The sequence below is a fragment of the Bombus bifarius genome, unplaced genomic scaffold (genome assembly GCF_011952205.1).
Source record: "Bombus bifarius isolate JDL3187 unplaced genomic scaffold, Bbif_JDL3187 scf7180000009125, whole genome shotgun sequence".
Taxonomy (NCBI): Eukaryota; Metazoa; Arthropoda; class Insecta; order Hymenoptera; family Apidae; genus Bombus; species Bombus bifarius.
This window is the reverse complement of record NW_022884914.1, coordinates 7369743-7388332: the sequence shown is the minus strand read 5'-3', so window position 1 is coordinate 7388332 and position 18590 is coordinate 7369743. Positions and strand designations below refer to the sequence as shown.

At 43.2% G+C, this 18590-nt stretch overlaps 1 protein-coding gene across 7 annotated transcripts in view; it reads right to left on the bottom strand.

Annotated features, from left to right (window-relative positions):
- Positions 1-18590, bottom strand: part of LOC117213690 (teneurin-a) — a 702857-nt gene that overhangs the window by 110406 nt on the left and 573861 nt on the right. Inside the window, exon 1 of one of the 7 annotated variants that reach the window (XM_033459244.1) lies at positions 585-2442. The exons of the other annotated variants lie outside the window; for them this stretch is intronic. Within the exon in view, the coding sequence (XP_033315135.1) occupies positions 585-640 (56 nt within the window). The 5' untranslated portion in view covers positions 641-2442. Of the gene's footprint in view, positions 1-584; positions 2443-18590 lie in introns of those variants that run through there. 7 annotated transcript variants of the gene reach the window in all.

Below are 18590 nucleotides of genomic sequence, written 5' to 3'. Positions count from 1 at the left end.
CAAATGCGATTCATTGCATCATTAGTTTTTCACATTTTTCTGCTAAAAAATCAGCGATATCCCATTTGCGATATTTTACGAAAGGAGTCACGCGAATGGATCTACCAGCTTAACCAAATCCTACATTCACACACGAAGGCTCAGAGAATTCTTCCTGGGACACAAATTTTGCTACGTTACATACCGAAAGATTCTGAGGAAAGCAGAAAACAGGATAAGAAATGAAATGAAATGAAAGAAAATAAACGAAAACCTGGAAACAGCTATATCTCCGTAGAATCGTACGCAATTGTCCTATTTCAGAAAATCATCTTATAGTGCGTGAAATACATCAAGATCTCCCACTAACCAGCCACCGACAAGGAAACAAAACAAAAAAAAGAACAAAAAAAAAAAAAAGAAGGAAATGAAAATCACTAAGAAACATGCTAGCACGCATTTCCTATCGACCGAAATTGTTATCCACCTTTAACGAAAATTCCCACCAAACAAGCACCGAAAACTTCATTGAATCGTCCCGTCGCACGTACACGTACATATTATATCGCAGCACGGTAAAATGATAATAACTCGGATGATCTTACCGGACGTGGCGTCGCGGCAGCGGCGGCGGCACGGGGCTGTGAAAGTTCTCCATCATAGAGTAAGAGTCACGCTCGGCCGCGGACTTATGCTCGAGCGCCTCCAGATGGTCGAGTCGCAGCAGCTCCGGCTCGCGAGGCGAGTGCAGCTCACAATGGGCGACGTGAAGCAACGGCCTCAGCGACGAACCGCCTTCGCATCGTTGCTGCCGCGAAGGCGGCCTCGCCACCTGTCTGTCTACACCATCCGACGCGTGTTGCTCGTCACCCCAGACCTCGAACTCCCCCGCCGCGGAGTAATCGCCGAATCCACCGTTACCCTTCACCGTTGCACCCTTTTTCGAACGATCGTCGACGAGTACGGGCCACGGGGAGCCCCGTTGCTCCTCCTTGCCCTCGGCTACTCGTCTATCCTCCTGTTTCCTCTTGTATTTCACCAGGTACTGTCGTTTCCGGTTCGAGAGCGACAACGACAGGCTGCCTCGGCGACCGGAGCAGCGACGGCCCGTCAGATTTCCGGCGGACGCGCCGCGGTCCGCATACAGGTCCTTCCACGAGCGGGTCAGCGTATCTTTTTCACCTTTCGGACTTCAGCATGTCACGTTTCTAAAGCCACGATCCAGTGGTTGCCTTGTTCGGTGATGATCGGCGGAGGCTGTTGCTTCGAAGGTCGTTCCGTTAAGACAGACACATTCTATGGTTGTGGTCTCGTTTTCGTGACTGGCCGCCGGCTACAGACCGGGTTAACGTGTACGCAAACTTTCTTATCGATCTGTCAACGCCAACGAGAAAGTTGAACTCCCGCGCGAGGTTAGATAAGAGAGAGAAAGAGACTAACTGGGTAATGCCAATCTCTGGCCCGTTGTCGATCGTTGCTTCGTCGCAGATTGTATTTGTTCGATGTAAGGAGCGATACGTCGAACGGGAGACAAGATGGACGAGGATATCGTTAGATGATCTTTGGTGGATGATTAAAGTTTCTTGACGTGGGTTGGTCACTTTTGGCAAGAACGATTGATAGATGCTTGCAAGGTTCGATGACTCGACGTGTATTCCTTTCACTGCACTCCGCGAGCGAAACACTTGACGAGCTCGATGCTCTAACACTGGACACTTTTTCTTCACCAATTCCAAGATCGTAGACAGTGTCGTATTATGTTTTCTTCGAGCAAGAAGTATAGCCAGCGGGATCCCCTCAGCGGCACATCACTAGACAAACGATCCCGATGACAGAAGCAGTTCCCTTCCAACGACGAGCAGCGAACGTACGTAACGGATACTCTCGTCACGGAAGAACTAATTGGGTCATGGGGGTTGAGAACTGCACGCAAATCCGTACCGGTGGAGCGTGAACAGCGTGCCCCGAAGGTCCCAGGGGTACGAGCGAAGAGACTGTATCGTTGTGGACCAAATACTCGAGACGATTCCTCTGAACCAGTTCGGCAGCTCGACTTTCCGACCTGGCACGATAATTCCGATTCGTTCGCGAGACCAAACTCGTAGTTAGAGAAACAAGTGGGAAAAAAACTTGCAGGCACTTCGCGGAGAACGAAGCTTCGATAACGAATTTAGTCGAAGCGTGTTTGAACACGTCGCGAGATATGTATTCCGATCGCGTGTGATCCAGTCGTCTAAACGGTCTAAGGGATGATGCTCGTGTCACCGTTCAGCGTGTTCCCGTAGCGTAGACACGACGGAGAGAGTGTACAGTGAGAGGTTACTGCACCACCGATCTACCGTGGTCGCCGACTCCCCTCTTAATCGCGTACCGTCAGTGAAAAACGATTTCGTCGTTCGAGAAAGAGAGATCGCTCGAGGGTAACGTACACACTCGCGTCAGCTGCGGATCAAAGACTGAAGGGCCACGGCGCCGCAACGCCCGGCACCGAGTGACACTGAGTGTCCCCACCACGCTGCCGGTGACGCGCACGCGCGCCACGCGCTCCAGCGAACCCCTCTCCCTCCAGTTCGCGGAGAAATCCCTGGAAGAGAACGCCGCCATGCGGGTGGTGCGCTCACTATTTGTTCTCGTGGTGTCGCGGCCGCCGTATCGCTACGACTGGCCGTGTCTACGCTTGTTTTGCGACGCGGATCCACCGGGGTGTCGATATCCGCGCAACTTCGTCGCTGTTGAAAAGTTTCGAGAGAGATTGCTCGTGGGACGAAGGCTGGAAAGTTCTGGGTTTTCTGTTTTTGTCGGTGGCGGTTGATTGGATATTTTTGATGGAAGGAAGGGGACGAGGGCCGGGGTGATTCGGTGGAATTGAAGAGGTGCGTGGGTAGTTCGGTATGGGATTACGGTGCGGTCGGGTATCAACAAGTTATGTAGAAGCGACGACGTGAAGCGGTCAAACGTGATGACGGTGCGTGTGCTGATTTTTATCGTGAATTGCGACCGTTGTGAAGATTTCGAGAGTACTCCGATATAAAAAGGTGAAGCGAACCTCGTTTACGTCGAATGAAACAAACTTTGTCGTGCGTACTATCAACGTGGAACTTTCTAGTTAACGGTAAAATTATTTTCAAATAGCGAATTTGGTGAATAAAAATTTGTTACGATTTATTCTATTGTCGTTGTATTAGTGGATTGTAAAGGTTGAATAAAACGAGTTGGAAATTATTAAAATCCAAATGTCCTTTTTCCTCTGTGTGTAAAAATATACAGAATGATTCTTTAAACGTTACCAACGCTATGACAAAGATATAGCCACGATTTATTCTATCGTTGTTATTTTAATGGATTATAAAGGTTGAATAAAACGAGTTGGAAATTATTAAAATCCAAACGTCTTTCTTCCCGCTGTGTGTAAAAATGTACAGAATGATTCTTTAAATGTTACCAACGCTACGACGAAGATATAAATAGGAATTTTATCATATTCGAAATTAATAACGCGCGGTGTAACGCGGAAAAGGCTGCTTTCCCCATTGTGAATTTACTTGTTCCTTTGTTCCTTATATACGCGTTGTAGCACTGTAGACCGTTTTTCTTTCTTATTAGCTTCATTTTCAGTGTCGTATAATAGGTTATGTGCAACTTCCTTAGATGTCGCGATCTTCCTTTGATCCTCGCTGCTAAATGAAAGGAATTTTCGTCCGCAATTCATAGCGCCGGTAATATTGCCTTTTCTTTCTACAAGTATGGACGTATTTTCATAGCTTTTACCTTCATCGCGTTAGAATTATGGAATTATTACGTTTTCACAGAGGGATTACGGCAAAGTGTTGTATAGTCACGTAAGTAATAAACGGACCCATTGTAGAATACTTTACAGCACTCGCTGAAATTGAAACGTTTCAACTGGAATTTTCCAGCGCTCGTTTCGTAATCAGAAAATCCAAATTTTTATGTTTCGACAAATCGACTTGGAAATAAAAGGGAAGAGCAAAATTTGTCTAGAGGAATTTTTCTCTTGAGATACCTAACACCAGTTAATACTCTTGCTAGACTCTCGTTTTGAACTCTCCCTCTCTGAACCCGCCCTTGGAAGATTCTACCCCTCCTGCATACACGCTCCGCTGTTTTTACGCTCGCATACTTTAGCATATTTCAAGGTTCAATATAAAATATGCTTCTATATTATATTTTTAAATTCTTCTACTCGTTACAGGTTATGTACGTATTGCGATGAACTTATCACGGACTAATTTGGAAGCGAATTTCAAATCTACTAATTGTAATTTCTAATTCTACAATAACTAGAAATCTCCACCCTTATCCGTAGACTTGGCGTAACGCGCAGACTTTCAACTATTCGAAACATGGCAAGTGAAAACGAGGATGCGATGTAAACAAGCGAGCCGACATGTAAACAGCGCCATCAGCGATCGTCTGAGACAACAGAACGTATAGACGAGCGTGCCTATCGTATCTTCGTAAGAAATGCATCGTGCTGCAATCACCTAACCTTGCGTAACGACGTCCTTCCTGAACATCAGAGGCACAGACCATTTAATTGTTTTATCGTGGAACACGGTGTCTTGTTGTACGAGGTATTGTTCGAACGGAGAGATAACGCAAACGACAATAGAGGATAATAATAATCACGGTGGCAAACGTTAACGCGATATCTGAAGCATATTAATTGCAAGTGCAATGTACAATTAATAATATCTTGTTACAATTATCGGTCGATAAATGGATGAAGGGTGAATCGATATCGTTACAACATCATTTACTCGTGCCGTCGCTGGAAACAAAAGGCGAAACGTCCCGTGCTGATTGACTTCCGTCGCAACAATCCCCGCCTGAAATCGTAAAAATAATTGCTCCTTTCGCGTTAAATGTCCCGAGCAATTACGTCGTTCCGGGCAACGGTATTGCACGATGGATGTATATAGTATATATACAACGATTAGATGTCCGCGACAGTGTACGTATATATCAGGAGATCTCTATTGATTCGAAAAATACGAGAATGTTATAGAGGACGATGTTGTGCGATTCGAACGGGTCAAAGATAGCAGAAATGGATTTCACCTAAATATTCTTTTCCTACGTTTTATTGTTACGAAGGTTAATTTGAATACAGAATTTTAACTGGAATCCTTATTTATTTATCAAATTATATCTATTCTTTGAAATCATTTCCTTTCAATTGTATTTGCAACAATATATCTGTATGTTTAAAAACAATAGAATAATCCCGAATGAAAGTTTTTAAAATCTTATAAATCGTCTTCTGATTTTTACTTTTCAAAAGTAATAGAAACGATTAACTATTCACTAACGAGAATAGCCAGTTAAGTAACTGGGACCAATTTCTTCAGCTCGACGATCAACAGTCACGTATCACCAGGCCACTCTATCTACCGCTAATTAAAACCTACCGCTCGTAAAATCGGCATTTCGACGATTCCCGTTCCGTCAAAGAACCCGGCTATGTACCGCCATCGTCAACTCGTCGTCGATTTAATCGCGTCGAAAGTCTGGCCCTCTCTGCATCGATTACACCACGCTCGAACGAGACCGCGAATTCCGTCGAGGAGAACTCGAATTTATAATTAAATACTCGATCGTTATTTCTCGTACGCTCGGTAACGTGCAGCCAGCCAGCGATCCTAGATCGCTGCTTTTTCCCCCACTCCACGTGCTACATTTGCCCCCACTCCTCTGACTGTATCTAGACATCTTTGCAGATGCGACGAGGGTTATAGAGATACTATTGACTCTCGAAGCTATTCCGACGAGAGCACGGCTCTCACGAGTCGTGCTCTCGCTCGCTGGGAAGTTTAATTATCCCCTTCGGTACATCCTGCTGGTCGTTGATACTGACGAACAATCGTGCGCGCGCGCGGACGCACGCATATACACGATGAACGGAATGGAGACGCGTCGATGGGCGAGAGTTACGAAGAAGGGACGGGGGCTAGATGGATGGAGAAGTTGTTTTAGCCGAAATCTGCCACGGCAGCCTACAACGTTTACCCTTTTAGTGGTGGCGACCCCCGCTGCCACTCGGCTCGCTCGCCATTCTTCGCCCGCTGCTTCCAACCACCGTCTCTGCAACTACCCGGCTCCGCCGTTTTACCGTGTATATGGGGTGTTTCTTAATGCTTCATCGACCGATGCATTTTTGGTCAGTGCCTTTTTTTTGTATTAGATACACTTGGTTGTCAGATATCTAACAATTTTCTAAAAATAACCTATATTAAAAGCAAATCTATGACGATATTCGAACGAACTAATAAAGCACATTTGCGGCCACATTCAGGAAAAACATCTCGACTATCGATTAATGGGCTAAACCGTAAAGAAAATACTATATCTCGATATCAAATTATAATGGCTGTAACAAAGAGAAATCCTCGTGCCATTATCATTCTCATCTCGTCAATCTTACATACGAGCTCCCATATATTGCGAACACCCTGTAGAGAGGCACGCAAAGTACGCTATGACCCGAAACGGAAGGTGCAGGGGGTATGGGTACGGCGAAAGGAAAATTCGCGACAGGGCCTTTGATGTCGCTTAAACAGAAAACGTCGGCCCCTGCTGTTCCACAGCTTAGATTCTTCCTTCCTTCTTTCCTTCTTTTCTTCCTTCCTTCCTTCCTTCCTTCCTTCCTTCCTTCCTTCCTTCCTTCCTTCCTTCCTTCCTTCCTTCCTTTCTTCCTTCTTTCCTTCTTCCCTTCTTTCTTTCAGCCAGCTAGCTTCTTACGGTCGTCTGCGCTCACGGCACGTTGGATGTCTTTGAATCTCCCTCTTCCTCTCTTTCCTCTCTCCTTATCGCCGCGCATCTCCTTAGTCCTTTAGTTCTGGCCGCTTTGAGAGGCCGCCGCGACTACTGGCAGCCCCGCGACGATGAAGATATCGTCCTTCTGCCATAAGCACTCATTTGTTCTCCTTATCTGCTCGGTAGGCACTTCTCCGCCTTTGGGACATCCGGACAAGCGCGCGAGCTTTCCTTGTTTACCATACCGGTGGAATTTCCGTCCGTATACGCTATGTGTACTTACATCGCTTACACTTACACGATCGCGACTGTGCGCCATCTTGAGCGCACGTGAGCGGCCGCGGAAGCGGAGTGGGGGAAGGGGTTCATTCGCGAATACCCGAGTTTTATCGAGCACGAACGACGAACAGATCGAGGAACGATAGCACGCGTTTGAAGACGACAAGCGGTGGGCCGCTTTGACGGCGCGTTTCTTGCATTTCGAACCCGCCTAGGCTGTGCCCTCCCGCTGCGGGCATTATACGAAATTTCTGCTTGTTTTGCGAGAAACCAGCCGACTGCCCGTGGCGTTTGTGATTTTAACTCATACCCCACTTCCTTCGTTGAACTACCGTTAACTCGCCCTTTGTCAGAGAACGTTTGCACAGCGAAATTCGCAGAGCATAGGCGGGCCGCGTTTCCATGCACTTCATTTCGGATTTTCTAACCTCGTCGTCGTTGATGATTACACACTTTCTCGGCAGTCACGAAATGAAACATCGAAGGATACCGGAACAAAGAACACGACTTGGTGCGGACTAGATCGTAAACGCGTACGTCCATCGAGAAATCGATACGTATACCTATGGTAGAGGAGTGTGTGCGAGTGTGTGAGAGCGTTGATTCCCTGGATTTAGGTAAACTGATCCTCAAATGTATATGTCGGCGTCGCTCCTGTAATACAGCGAAGTTGGATGAATTGTAACCGTTCAATTACTCTATGATGAATTACAACACGTAAGATCGATACCTACTATCGGTTTACCCGGTCGTCGAACAAGTACAGTCGCCGGTATAACGTGGTTCGAGTATGGTTCGCACGTATTAGTTTCGTGTGTATGTGGAATTTATTGGAAGAAAATGAAAACATATGAAAAATGAAAGTTCGTATATTGGACCTTTTATTTTTACGACTCATAGTTGATGATAAATGGAGGAAAGTGTGAGAGATGTTTTGGCGTAATATAGCGGAAAAAAAGAATTAGACGCGTATGTGTCTTCTTAAGCTAATGTTTTATAACAGGGATTAATTGTCGAGGACTTTTGAATTCGTAAAATTTACCTTTTTAATAATACAGCTATCTCCTTTCTGTAGCTTTTAGAAATTCCTTTACTTTTCCTACATTTTCCTATATTTTCATTCTGTAACGTCGCAGACGCTTTTAATCCTTAATACGAGAACACGATGGAATGAAAAGGCAGAAGAAGGCATCTGCATCCTTTATGACGCTTCCTGTAACCATTACAACACGAAAACGGCAGAATTAAAAGAGAAGGTAGCGCCGTTAACATGAAAAGGATTAACCTGTTCCAGCATTTAAGAGGAACGTTTTTTCCACGTGGTAGAGTTATAAATATAGCTTATAATAATTCATTTTCATAACGAGAATAATGATAAAGGTACGTATAAATTTTACTATTCAAATTAGAAACGAGAAGAATTTGATTATATTTCTAACTGAAACGAACAGAAATCTTCGGTAAAAAAAAAAAAAAAGAAATTTGAATGTAACCATAAGTAAAAGATTTTTCACTTAACTTGTACCATGGTCATAAACTTTGGCACGTATCTTTTTAGCAGCACGCGACGGTCACGCGAGAACAATCGAGATCCACGAGGCACGATTTCGCTCGTAAAGCTGGCTCGCGCCTTTTGAATTTCCCCCGGTGCTCTTAATTCAATTTTAAACTAATTTCCTTAAACCGTTCTATATGCATGGATATTGTCCGGCGTCCAATCTTCTTAAGTTTTTTAATTCAATTTCAAACTAATTTCCTTAAAGGCTTCGACCCTCTTTGGAGATCCAGGCCCGCGCGACCAGTTACTCGCGAGTCACCGACCGAACGCTTAGTGGTGTCATTAGCGTTGCATAAAAGGAAAGCGGACAAGTGGGAAGTAAGGTTATTTTTATCGTCACTTGCAGCCTTATCGCCACTACCAGCAGGCCGCGACAACGATGTGCATAGCAATTTCAAAGCGAAAGGAATACACATCACTGATTCATGGTATTTCATCGTGTAATGAGAAATATTATAAAATTGCTAATCGCAAGAGGAGAGAGGTTAGTTTCATTTATATCTGCTAACAATACTTTAGTAAATTGTTTAGGAGATAAATTTAATTTTTTGAGGTTAGATTTGTTCTTCGTTTAGTTCGACAGTATCAAAGTTTCAGTCGGAGCCAAATAACTTTCAAAATAGCAAACAAATAAATTTTCTTTTCTATTTGCAGAAACAGAAATGCAAAAATACATTGCAACGTAACGTATTCACAATGAATAATGAACTGATATGCGTTGGCAAATAAATAAATATTTCGCCATGAACACACCATCGCTAGATATGCCAACGTTCCTTTCGTTCGTCACATGACACGAAACCCGCGCGTCGCTCGCCAGTTTCGCCCGCTGGAACGTATTAAATCTCTCGTGACAATGACGTTTGCATTTCTGAAGTGCTGACGCGACCCATACAGGCCGTCGGGCGTGTACTCGAAACAAGGGTACATCGTTTTCACGACGACGCGCGACGCCGTGTTTTTTTTTTTGCCCGCGCTACTCGCTGGCGTATACGAGCTTGCGATATGGGGAACAGAGACACTTGACACCGGCTGTTTGCTCGAACACGCGACAAACATGAAAAAATATATATATGACGAAAACCGCCGATCGCCAGACACGTTATCAACGGAACAAATCCAACGGTAACGCGAACTGTCCCAACGAGCATGACTTTCCACGTTCAAATTGTCCCGCCAACAGCCTCGAGATGGTCCATCTACAAATACGCTTACTGTGTTTCGTTTATGATCAAGATTCTGCGATATACTTGCCAAAAGAGAAGTAGAGTATTTCGTTGAATATATGGCGCGCCCAGAAAATGGATAAATTGAATCGGTATAAAGGAACGAAGGAGAATGAAAGATAAAGAAAACGACTGAAACGTTTGTAAACGATGATTGAATAAATGAACGCTTATGTAACTATCCATTGTTTGCTACTTAGAATGCTATAAACTACGAAATGTGAAATTGTATTATGATTATGATTCTAGAGCCTGTGTAAAGGAGCTGGATAGTATCCGTGGCCAATCTTGATAATACAAGGAAACGATTACTCCAACGTATTACGTATATGCGCCTACAGTTACAACATGAGATCGTAAATATATATGTACATATACGTTATACAATACTATATTAAAGTTATATTACATTATACAATATTAATTAACCTTTAAATCTTAAATAACTTTTAAAATTTTCGAGTCACACAAATTTGTTCCTTGAAATTCATTCTTTGTTATATCGATCTTCTCCGCAACAGAAAAGCAGGGGAAAAATTCCAAATACTTTATGCATACAGAAAGCATACCGTTATTTCGACAGGGAAGCAAACGCGCTAACACGATTTTACTCGCGCGAGCACACGTTGCGTGCCCAACGATAAGGTTTTCCCAACTTTATCTCTGGAACGGTGGATTCGTTCGGGGCGACAGACTGGAGCAGAATGGATGAGCCTGCAAACGCATGGCCATGGTCAACCCCTGGTCGTAATATCGCGCCACAGGGAATACGAGGGTGGAGAGACTGCACGGACTGATTTCTCCAGCCATGCCAGTGAGCACGCCAGTCGATGTTTAGGATCTCGGAATTGTTCCAGCTAGCGGTGGACGTTCGATGCCCCCCGAGTTCTTGAACCATTGCAAGCATTGGAATGCTTCTGAATGTTTTAAATTACGTAGAGGAGGATGCACGATCATTCGGTTTCAGATATTCGTATTGATAAAGATTCGTAATTAATCGTTGGATAATCAGATTCTTTTGATGGATAAACTTATTCGAATAATCTGTTAAACATCGAAGGCAACAATCAAGATACAAAGTAAGATTCAATAGTCTGCATAAATTTCAAACAACCTTATTTTACCATAAACTTCGAGCACGATAAATGAGTTTTGTGGCGTCTCGAGTCTATCGCTATCTGTAGAAGGGCGAATGCGCGTTACAACGCGAACCTATCTTGCCCTTTTTCCCCACTTTTTCTCGTTATTTCTTGCCTCGCCGATTCTCTAGCAGCCATGAAATCTGACAGCCGTAGGCCGTAAACGTGCAACGACTGCTTATTAAAGGGAACTGGCTCGCTTTATTTCGCGAAGGGAAACAAGAGACAGAGTAAATATGTCGGCTGGATGTGTGTCCACGTTGTCGCGGAAACGCGGCGGGCGTCCTTTGAGTGCCTCTTACGGACGGTGCCTGTTGACGCCTCGTTTGCTCTGTGATTGAACGGCCCGCTTCGTTTGCTCAAACGGCGTTCGCGTGCCCGTAATTTATAGAAACGGATGTTTTTATTAATTTCCTGTTGCGTCTTGTAATTGGTAACGTTCGAACGGTATATAAGTATCCTGGTATCTGACGGCTAGATATTACAAATATAATTATCTACGCGACGCAAATATAATTACCTCCAAATTATATTATTATTAATCTAAAATAATTTAAATTTAAAACATTTTTAATTTAAAACAACTAACAAGATTTATCAATCTTTTAAAGATCTACGATCGAAGCCTACCTAGCAAAAGTATGCAGATATAATTCCTTCCAAATGACCGACCAACCTAACGCAATCTATACCAGTTACATTTGCCTATCTGAAAGTCCGTCATTCGATGACGGTCGAATAGTTGACCGTTCATTCTCTCCCATCGTCCTCGGCAAAAGTTCATTCACCCCGTGTTTCTCGTCATTCACACTTTCACCCCCCGAGCGAAACGCACCGTGTGGCCCGTCACAGGGACGAGGAGAATGGATACGGTGAATCTGACAATTGGCGCAGATCCAGGAACCGCGTTATCGCGACCGTCCACTGTATGAACCCGGACTCTCGCTGACTCGCCTCGAATTACGTTGGCGGCCAGGACAACGGGAGGTGGTGCTGCCGGCGCAGACGTCATAATATCCGTCGGGATATGACGTTAAACGATGCACGTGAACTAGCAAAACGCTGTTAGACGAAAGGCGCACGACGATCGAGAGGTCGAACCGTTGTTCGTGGAACATTGGTTGAGCGGTTAATGGGCAATCGAGGAGCGGACAATGGCAGCCCGGCAACGAGTCCTCTCCACGGAACTCTCCTTAATACCGTTCGCTTTTTTAAATCACAGCCGGCCGTCGTTCCGTTCGTGCCAACCTCGGCGAAACTGCCCCTTCTTTCCCTCGCAAAGCTTCTCTGGATGGCTCGAAGAGTATTACCTCGATCGTTGTATAGTAGCGGATGGTGTTTAGGGATGAAAGGGTTTCGCGGTCGAGATCGTTGAATGGACGTTACTCGGATCGAAAGTAAATTGAGTTATTTTCTTATATATGATCTTTGACACAATGTTGTTGCCTTGGTATAAAAGAAATTGTGACATTTTCCGAAATATCTTCGTTGATGAAACCTGATATTATTGTGATTAGTATTATTGAAATAATCTTAAAATACTGTTGGACATTACCACGAAGATAACGTTATATTTATTTGTGGACAACAGGTCCAACAGATCGTAGACAAATCTGCAGTCAACTTTTTTAGTTCTCATTTTGGAATTTCGTTAAACGGTCTGAACAAATATCGTACGTTTCAACCAATCGTAACCGGACCATTCGGAATTATAGTTCCATTTATGTCAATCACGGTCCTTTCTATAGACGACAAATATTTTGACTACATCAACTAGTGAAGTGTATTATGCTTTCGAACGACGTTTCGACGGGGCATAAGTATCGACGTGTTTCTTTTTATATATTTTTTTTTCATTTTTTCTTTTTTTTTTGTTTTTCAGTCGGCTGTTTCGAAATGTTAAAACGTCACGATGCATTTAAATTCGCTGGATGTTTTGAAGCGCATTTGTCATCTGTCACATAACGAACGTCGCCGCTATTTTTCCCAGCGCCGGTGACAAGCGCAACGCGACTCGAAAAAGTATCCTTAATGTAATTACGAACGTGCCTGTTTAACGGTGATATTTTAATAAACCGTTCCGTGCGTTAACGGGACGCGAAAACGAGTAATAACGTGGCCCAATGAGAACAACAAAACGAAAACCCTTTACATAGCACCCGTTCGGATGATTAAATCTGTTCAAAACACGCCACGCTTTACGCGAAAATGACGATCTTCGGTATCTTTGCGCGCAGCGAATATTTTGCTTGTCATTTGGAAAATAACAAGAATCATAAAACGAACTCGAAATATAGGATAGAACGGTAACTGGAAATATCGAAACCTTTCCGAATAATATCATAGTCAGATGTTTCATTCAGACGCATAAAATTCTTCTCAGCTTTCTAAATCGTACTTTCAGTTTGATTCGTAAAATACAACAGATACGTATCCTCTATCTCGTAATTTTCGTCCCAAATTTTTCTCCTCTAACAAAATCTCAGATGCCAAGGATCTCGACTAATCTAAAAAAAGACGCAAACAAAGAATCCCTTCGTTCGATAAATCTGTGGATAAAATGAAAAAAAATTCAATTTCCAAAACCCTCGATCATCATAGCCCCAAAAATCTTCACTCTTTTTTACTATCTTCACTCTCGGACAGGTCCAATCGCAAAAGGCACAGGTTCCCTACAAACCCATCTATCCGTTACAAAATTCGTATATACGTCCCAATGGCTGTACACGTGACTCCGCCGTCCCCGACTCCGCATGCACGTGTACGCGCACATTCCTAGCGCGCGCGTGCATAATGCACGAAGGCCCTGCTGAAGAATATATATCCGCGGTACGAAGGGCCGAAATGTATTCACCCAATTATCTCCGCATCGGCGTGCTGAATTCTTCCCCCACTCCAGTCGCTCGCCTTCCCCCACCCACTCGAGCCTGTGCTCGAGAGCGGTTCGGTTCAGCCGACTGTTTCATCCCCCTCCATTCGGTCAACTCAACGTTCACCATGGTCGACGGCGCATTTGCATGGAATGCATTCATATGAAATCGACCATTCTTCCAGCGACTTCTTGAGAAGGCCCGTGTATCCCTTGCTACCGGCGCGTATATACTCGTCTCAGAGGTACGCGTGCGCGCGCGAGATATATCCCGACGAGGGCACTCGAGAGATGTACGTAAGGTTGCTCGTAGAAAATTGGTTCCGGTAATGACGACCTATCTTCCGGCCGCTCGTCGTTCTCTTCTGCGCGACATGCCGCGGCTATTACCGGTTCGGGGACGATCCCGGATACGATTTTTCCCTTGTGCGGCGAAATTTTGGAATTTGCGACTCGTTGAGAGATTTGCGTGGATAGCATTCCTTTGGCGATGATACGTTTCCTGAATAAAATTCGACCTGGCACCCTGTGTTACGTACCTATTAACTTCGGTATAGGATACTGTATTCAATGATAGATAAAAAAGAAGCGGCCGAGTTTTAATGGAACAGTGGAATGTGCTTCTGATGGCCTTAAACGGGAAATTGATTTCGAACAGCCTTAAGTGACGTATAAGGGGGGTTTTTGTACAAGCCGAGCAAGGTAATCTATTGCGAGTCAATATGTTGGCAACTAGAGAAGATACAGCAAAAATTCTTGATAGTAGTTTAATAGTATGAAGCGCGATGCGTCATCTTGTGGTTACTTGTCTATTTAAAGGCCATTTTCAATTTTTTACTAAACGATATCAATTTTTCTCCACGACGCTATAATACAGAACATTTATCTACATTCGGTGTGAAAAAATTTCATTCATCTTTTCTATTCTGCGAAAAGCTTTATTATATTATATGCAATATCTGCCTTTAAAAATAACGTAGCATAGAAAGAATCGAATTCCAAAAATGCTCACAAACAAAAACTACCCTTTGTGCTTCTCACGCACGCGCGCACACGTACAAACACTCCATAAAAGTTGCACGTTGTGTTCAGACCATCCCCTTCCAATGGACCACCCAGTATATAAAACTTGATTGCATTAGCTGGGGAAAACGGTTCAGGGGTGATGTCCGTTCGCGTTGCAGGCTTTCCAGTCTATTTTTTCTATTAGCTCGCAAAGTCCTCTATTAATTTATTACCCCGGATTGCTCCAGTTATTGCGTTCCATCCCTTCGTCACAATTCGATCGTGATTCATGGGCGAAAGCAGGGCGAAAGATCTATGGGATGAGAGGGATGACCATTAAATAATCGCAAAAATTATTTTTCTAACCTACAACGTAAGATAATTCCTTCGCGTATGTTGCATCGCGACCCTTATGGAGGGTGCACATTCTAATACACATAATCTAAAATTACTATACGTTTGCGTAATAGCTTCCACAAGATTTATTCGAATCGTTTATAGTCGTTTAAGTGGTAAAATTGAGAATTTATGCTCAATCGGAAGTAGGAAAAAGTAGGTATTGTTCCATTCTCTTTTCATCATTTCTTACTTGGTAATCAAAGTTCCATATATTGGAATCGTAATCTAAAAAGTTCTCAAGATCAGAGTTTCGCACAACCTATTAATTTTCCTATTGATCCGCGACGGTTCGCGAAATCGTGCACCATTTTTCTCGAAATTTTCAGTCGCCTGATTTTCGTGCAGCAAAACATTTCACTCTGCGAGAGATTAATTAACGGACAATTTCACACGAGAAATATTGCCTTGGAAATTCTCGATAAAAATATTATTACACTCGGCTGTAAGTGAGCTCCTTCTATAAATTACTCAATGAGACTTGTGTTACAAAATGTACAGCTGTATCCTGCACAGATTCCACTAAAACGAGACAAAGAGAGGGAAATGGAGATCGATAGCATCTCGTGGTGCGGCTATGAATTATAACGGAGGCGAGCAAGTAGCTGGAAGCGTAGCGCGGTAAATAACGAATAGCGTTTACGTTGTCGAAAATGACTGGTAGATTGTTTATGTCAAGATCGCTTAGCCGGTACCCGGCCTGTTTGCCGTTCGAGTCAAGTCAGCGTGTTTTCACGGTTTACTCCGCTGCTCGCCGTGGACGTGATAAACAGGTTTCGATGGCGTTTCGGTAAACTGTAACAGCGTGTGCATCGACCGTTTGCGTCATAGCGTGTACGTTGTGGAATATTGTGGACGGGAACATCGTGGCTTCTGTGGGTGATTAATTCAATCGGTTAATTCGAGGTTAATCGAAAGGGTGGACTGATAGGTTAAATTCGAAGCGTGTTACTTTTGCTTTTCGTCTTTTTCTCGTTTTCATGATTAATGGCTTGGTAATGCGTTTCCCATAACTAGAATTTTCCATCACTATGGTGATTTACTATATAATCCAACATTTTTTTTTTTTTCATATTTCACAATAATTTATTGGGATTTTTTAGTCATTGATTTATTGGAAGAGAATGATTAATAGTATGTAAAACAACGCTTTAATCTCGCCTTTAGATTAAATTACCATCGGCAAATCCTGTAAATGCCACCTCTCTAATCCTTAAGATCAAAAGATGAAACGATGATTGGACATAAAATATTAAAACGGTAAATTCTATTAATCAAAACGTATAAAGGAATTATACTTAAAAAAAAAAAAAAAAAAAGAAAAGAATAATATTTGACGGAATTCATATGAAGCACGTTTGATTGCAGGAAGTTTATGTTAATTTGGATACTATTGCGTGCGATTGCAATTTGCATGAGCGCATGACAGCAGTTTCTATGAACGTTAGATCGTTACTTGCAACATGGTAATTCGTTCACTCGACACTTGCACGATTGTAACACAGTGAATAGTAAATTTTTGGTTGTAAACGCAAGTCATCTGATTATTATACTTGCGTTGGTAAGGGCCGATCGATTACTGTTCGCACGGTTACAAATTTTACCGTTGAAATTCGCTTCGGTGCAATTAATCCGATATCAACTCGGTCGACCAGAATTCCTGCGATTGCAAACCCTGGCGATTACAATTTCTACGATCGCAACTCTGTCGATTACGATTCCTGCGATTGCGGCTCGCTCGCTTGTAATTCCTGCGATTGCAAACTTGCCTTGGTTACAGCTTCTCGCAATCACGAAGTTCTTCCATTCTAATCTTCGCCGGACATTTTTCCATTGACCTGATCCTTATCCACGGAATGTCTAAGAGGCAGATGACACGAAAATACGTGCTTAAACTAAAACCAAATAAAGAGACAGTTCGGGGATTAATTGACAGCGTAACAGAGTTTCAGATTATTTGTGAAAAATGGAAATCTGATTTATCATTATTTTCCATTGTAGTCTTCGAATATGGTGGTTCTTATATTATCTATGGGTTATACAGGATGGCTGGTAACTGGTGGTACAAGCGGAAAGGGGGTGATTCTACGCGAAAAAAGAAGTCGAAAATATAGAATAAAAATTTTTCGTTTGAGGCTTTGTTTTCGAGAAAATCGACTTTGAATTTTAGCGCGGTACGTTATAACGGATCTCACTGTAGATCGTTGTCTCGATGGAAAAATTAAAAAAAAAATTTGTATTCTATATCTTTTTTCGCGTAGAATCACTCCCTTTCCGCTTGTACCACCAGTTACCAACCACCCTGTATAGTAGGTACAAAAAGAAAGACGTGTAGGATATTAAAAAACAAGGAATATCATTTCCAGCGTGAAAAAACGTTACCACAAGTCCAAGTGGATGCAAGCACTCGCCTTCCAAATGGCTGTGTCTCTTGAATCGTCTGCTGACCGAGTAAATATGTCTATACACATTAATGTCTGACCGATTTTACGACTTCGCTACTTCTGTCAAGCATACTTCTCGATAACGCATTTATTTGTAATCTGTGCAGTTACAACTCGCGTCATTGAACTTTTTATAATAACATCCCTCTCCATGCCGTTTCTCCAGCTCTGAAGAACACGATCTATAAATTATTTCATCCTTCGGAAATAATTCTTTCCCTCCCGACTGTAAAATACATTCTGTCCAAAAGTTTCTCGCAGCAAATTCAAGGAAAATCCTCGTAGAACTAATCAGCCATCCAGAAAAATCATCCGTAAAGTCCAGAATCAGCTCGTGGCGAGATGGAACCCACACGATTTCTTCGAGGTTCTTCTGAAAAACTACATGGAGACGGTTCTATGCCAGCGTTCGACCGCGTAGCAGCTTAACGGCCCGGAAAGCGAAAGACCATTACGAAGAATCACACGCTCGAAGACACTCTACTACTTACGAAGCCATATTAGGCTGGCTCGTCGCTTAACCTGTTAACCGAATGGGACGAGTTAACTCGTCACGCCAACTATCGCCGTGTATAAATAATTTATTATATTATACATATAAATAATTTATTTTTATGCGATACAAATATTTGTCCGAGGCCCTTCATTCGGGAATTCTTCGTTTTTAGATTCTCGATCCCAGGATCCTTCGTTTCGAGATTTTTCATTTCTGGATCGTCTCCTCATGATCATCCCTTCGTTCGATAACAAAGTCACGCCAGAATTATTTTCGCGTTCGTTTCGAAGAAAAGTGCGTTTCCTCGCGGTTCCTATTTCCTGTTCCGCTTCGTGTCGCTCGATCGTTCCTGTCACGTTCGTTAAGAATTCCACGCGTCGTGGATGGCGCGCGTAAGGGCGTGACTTGTTTTTCGCATTCGT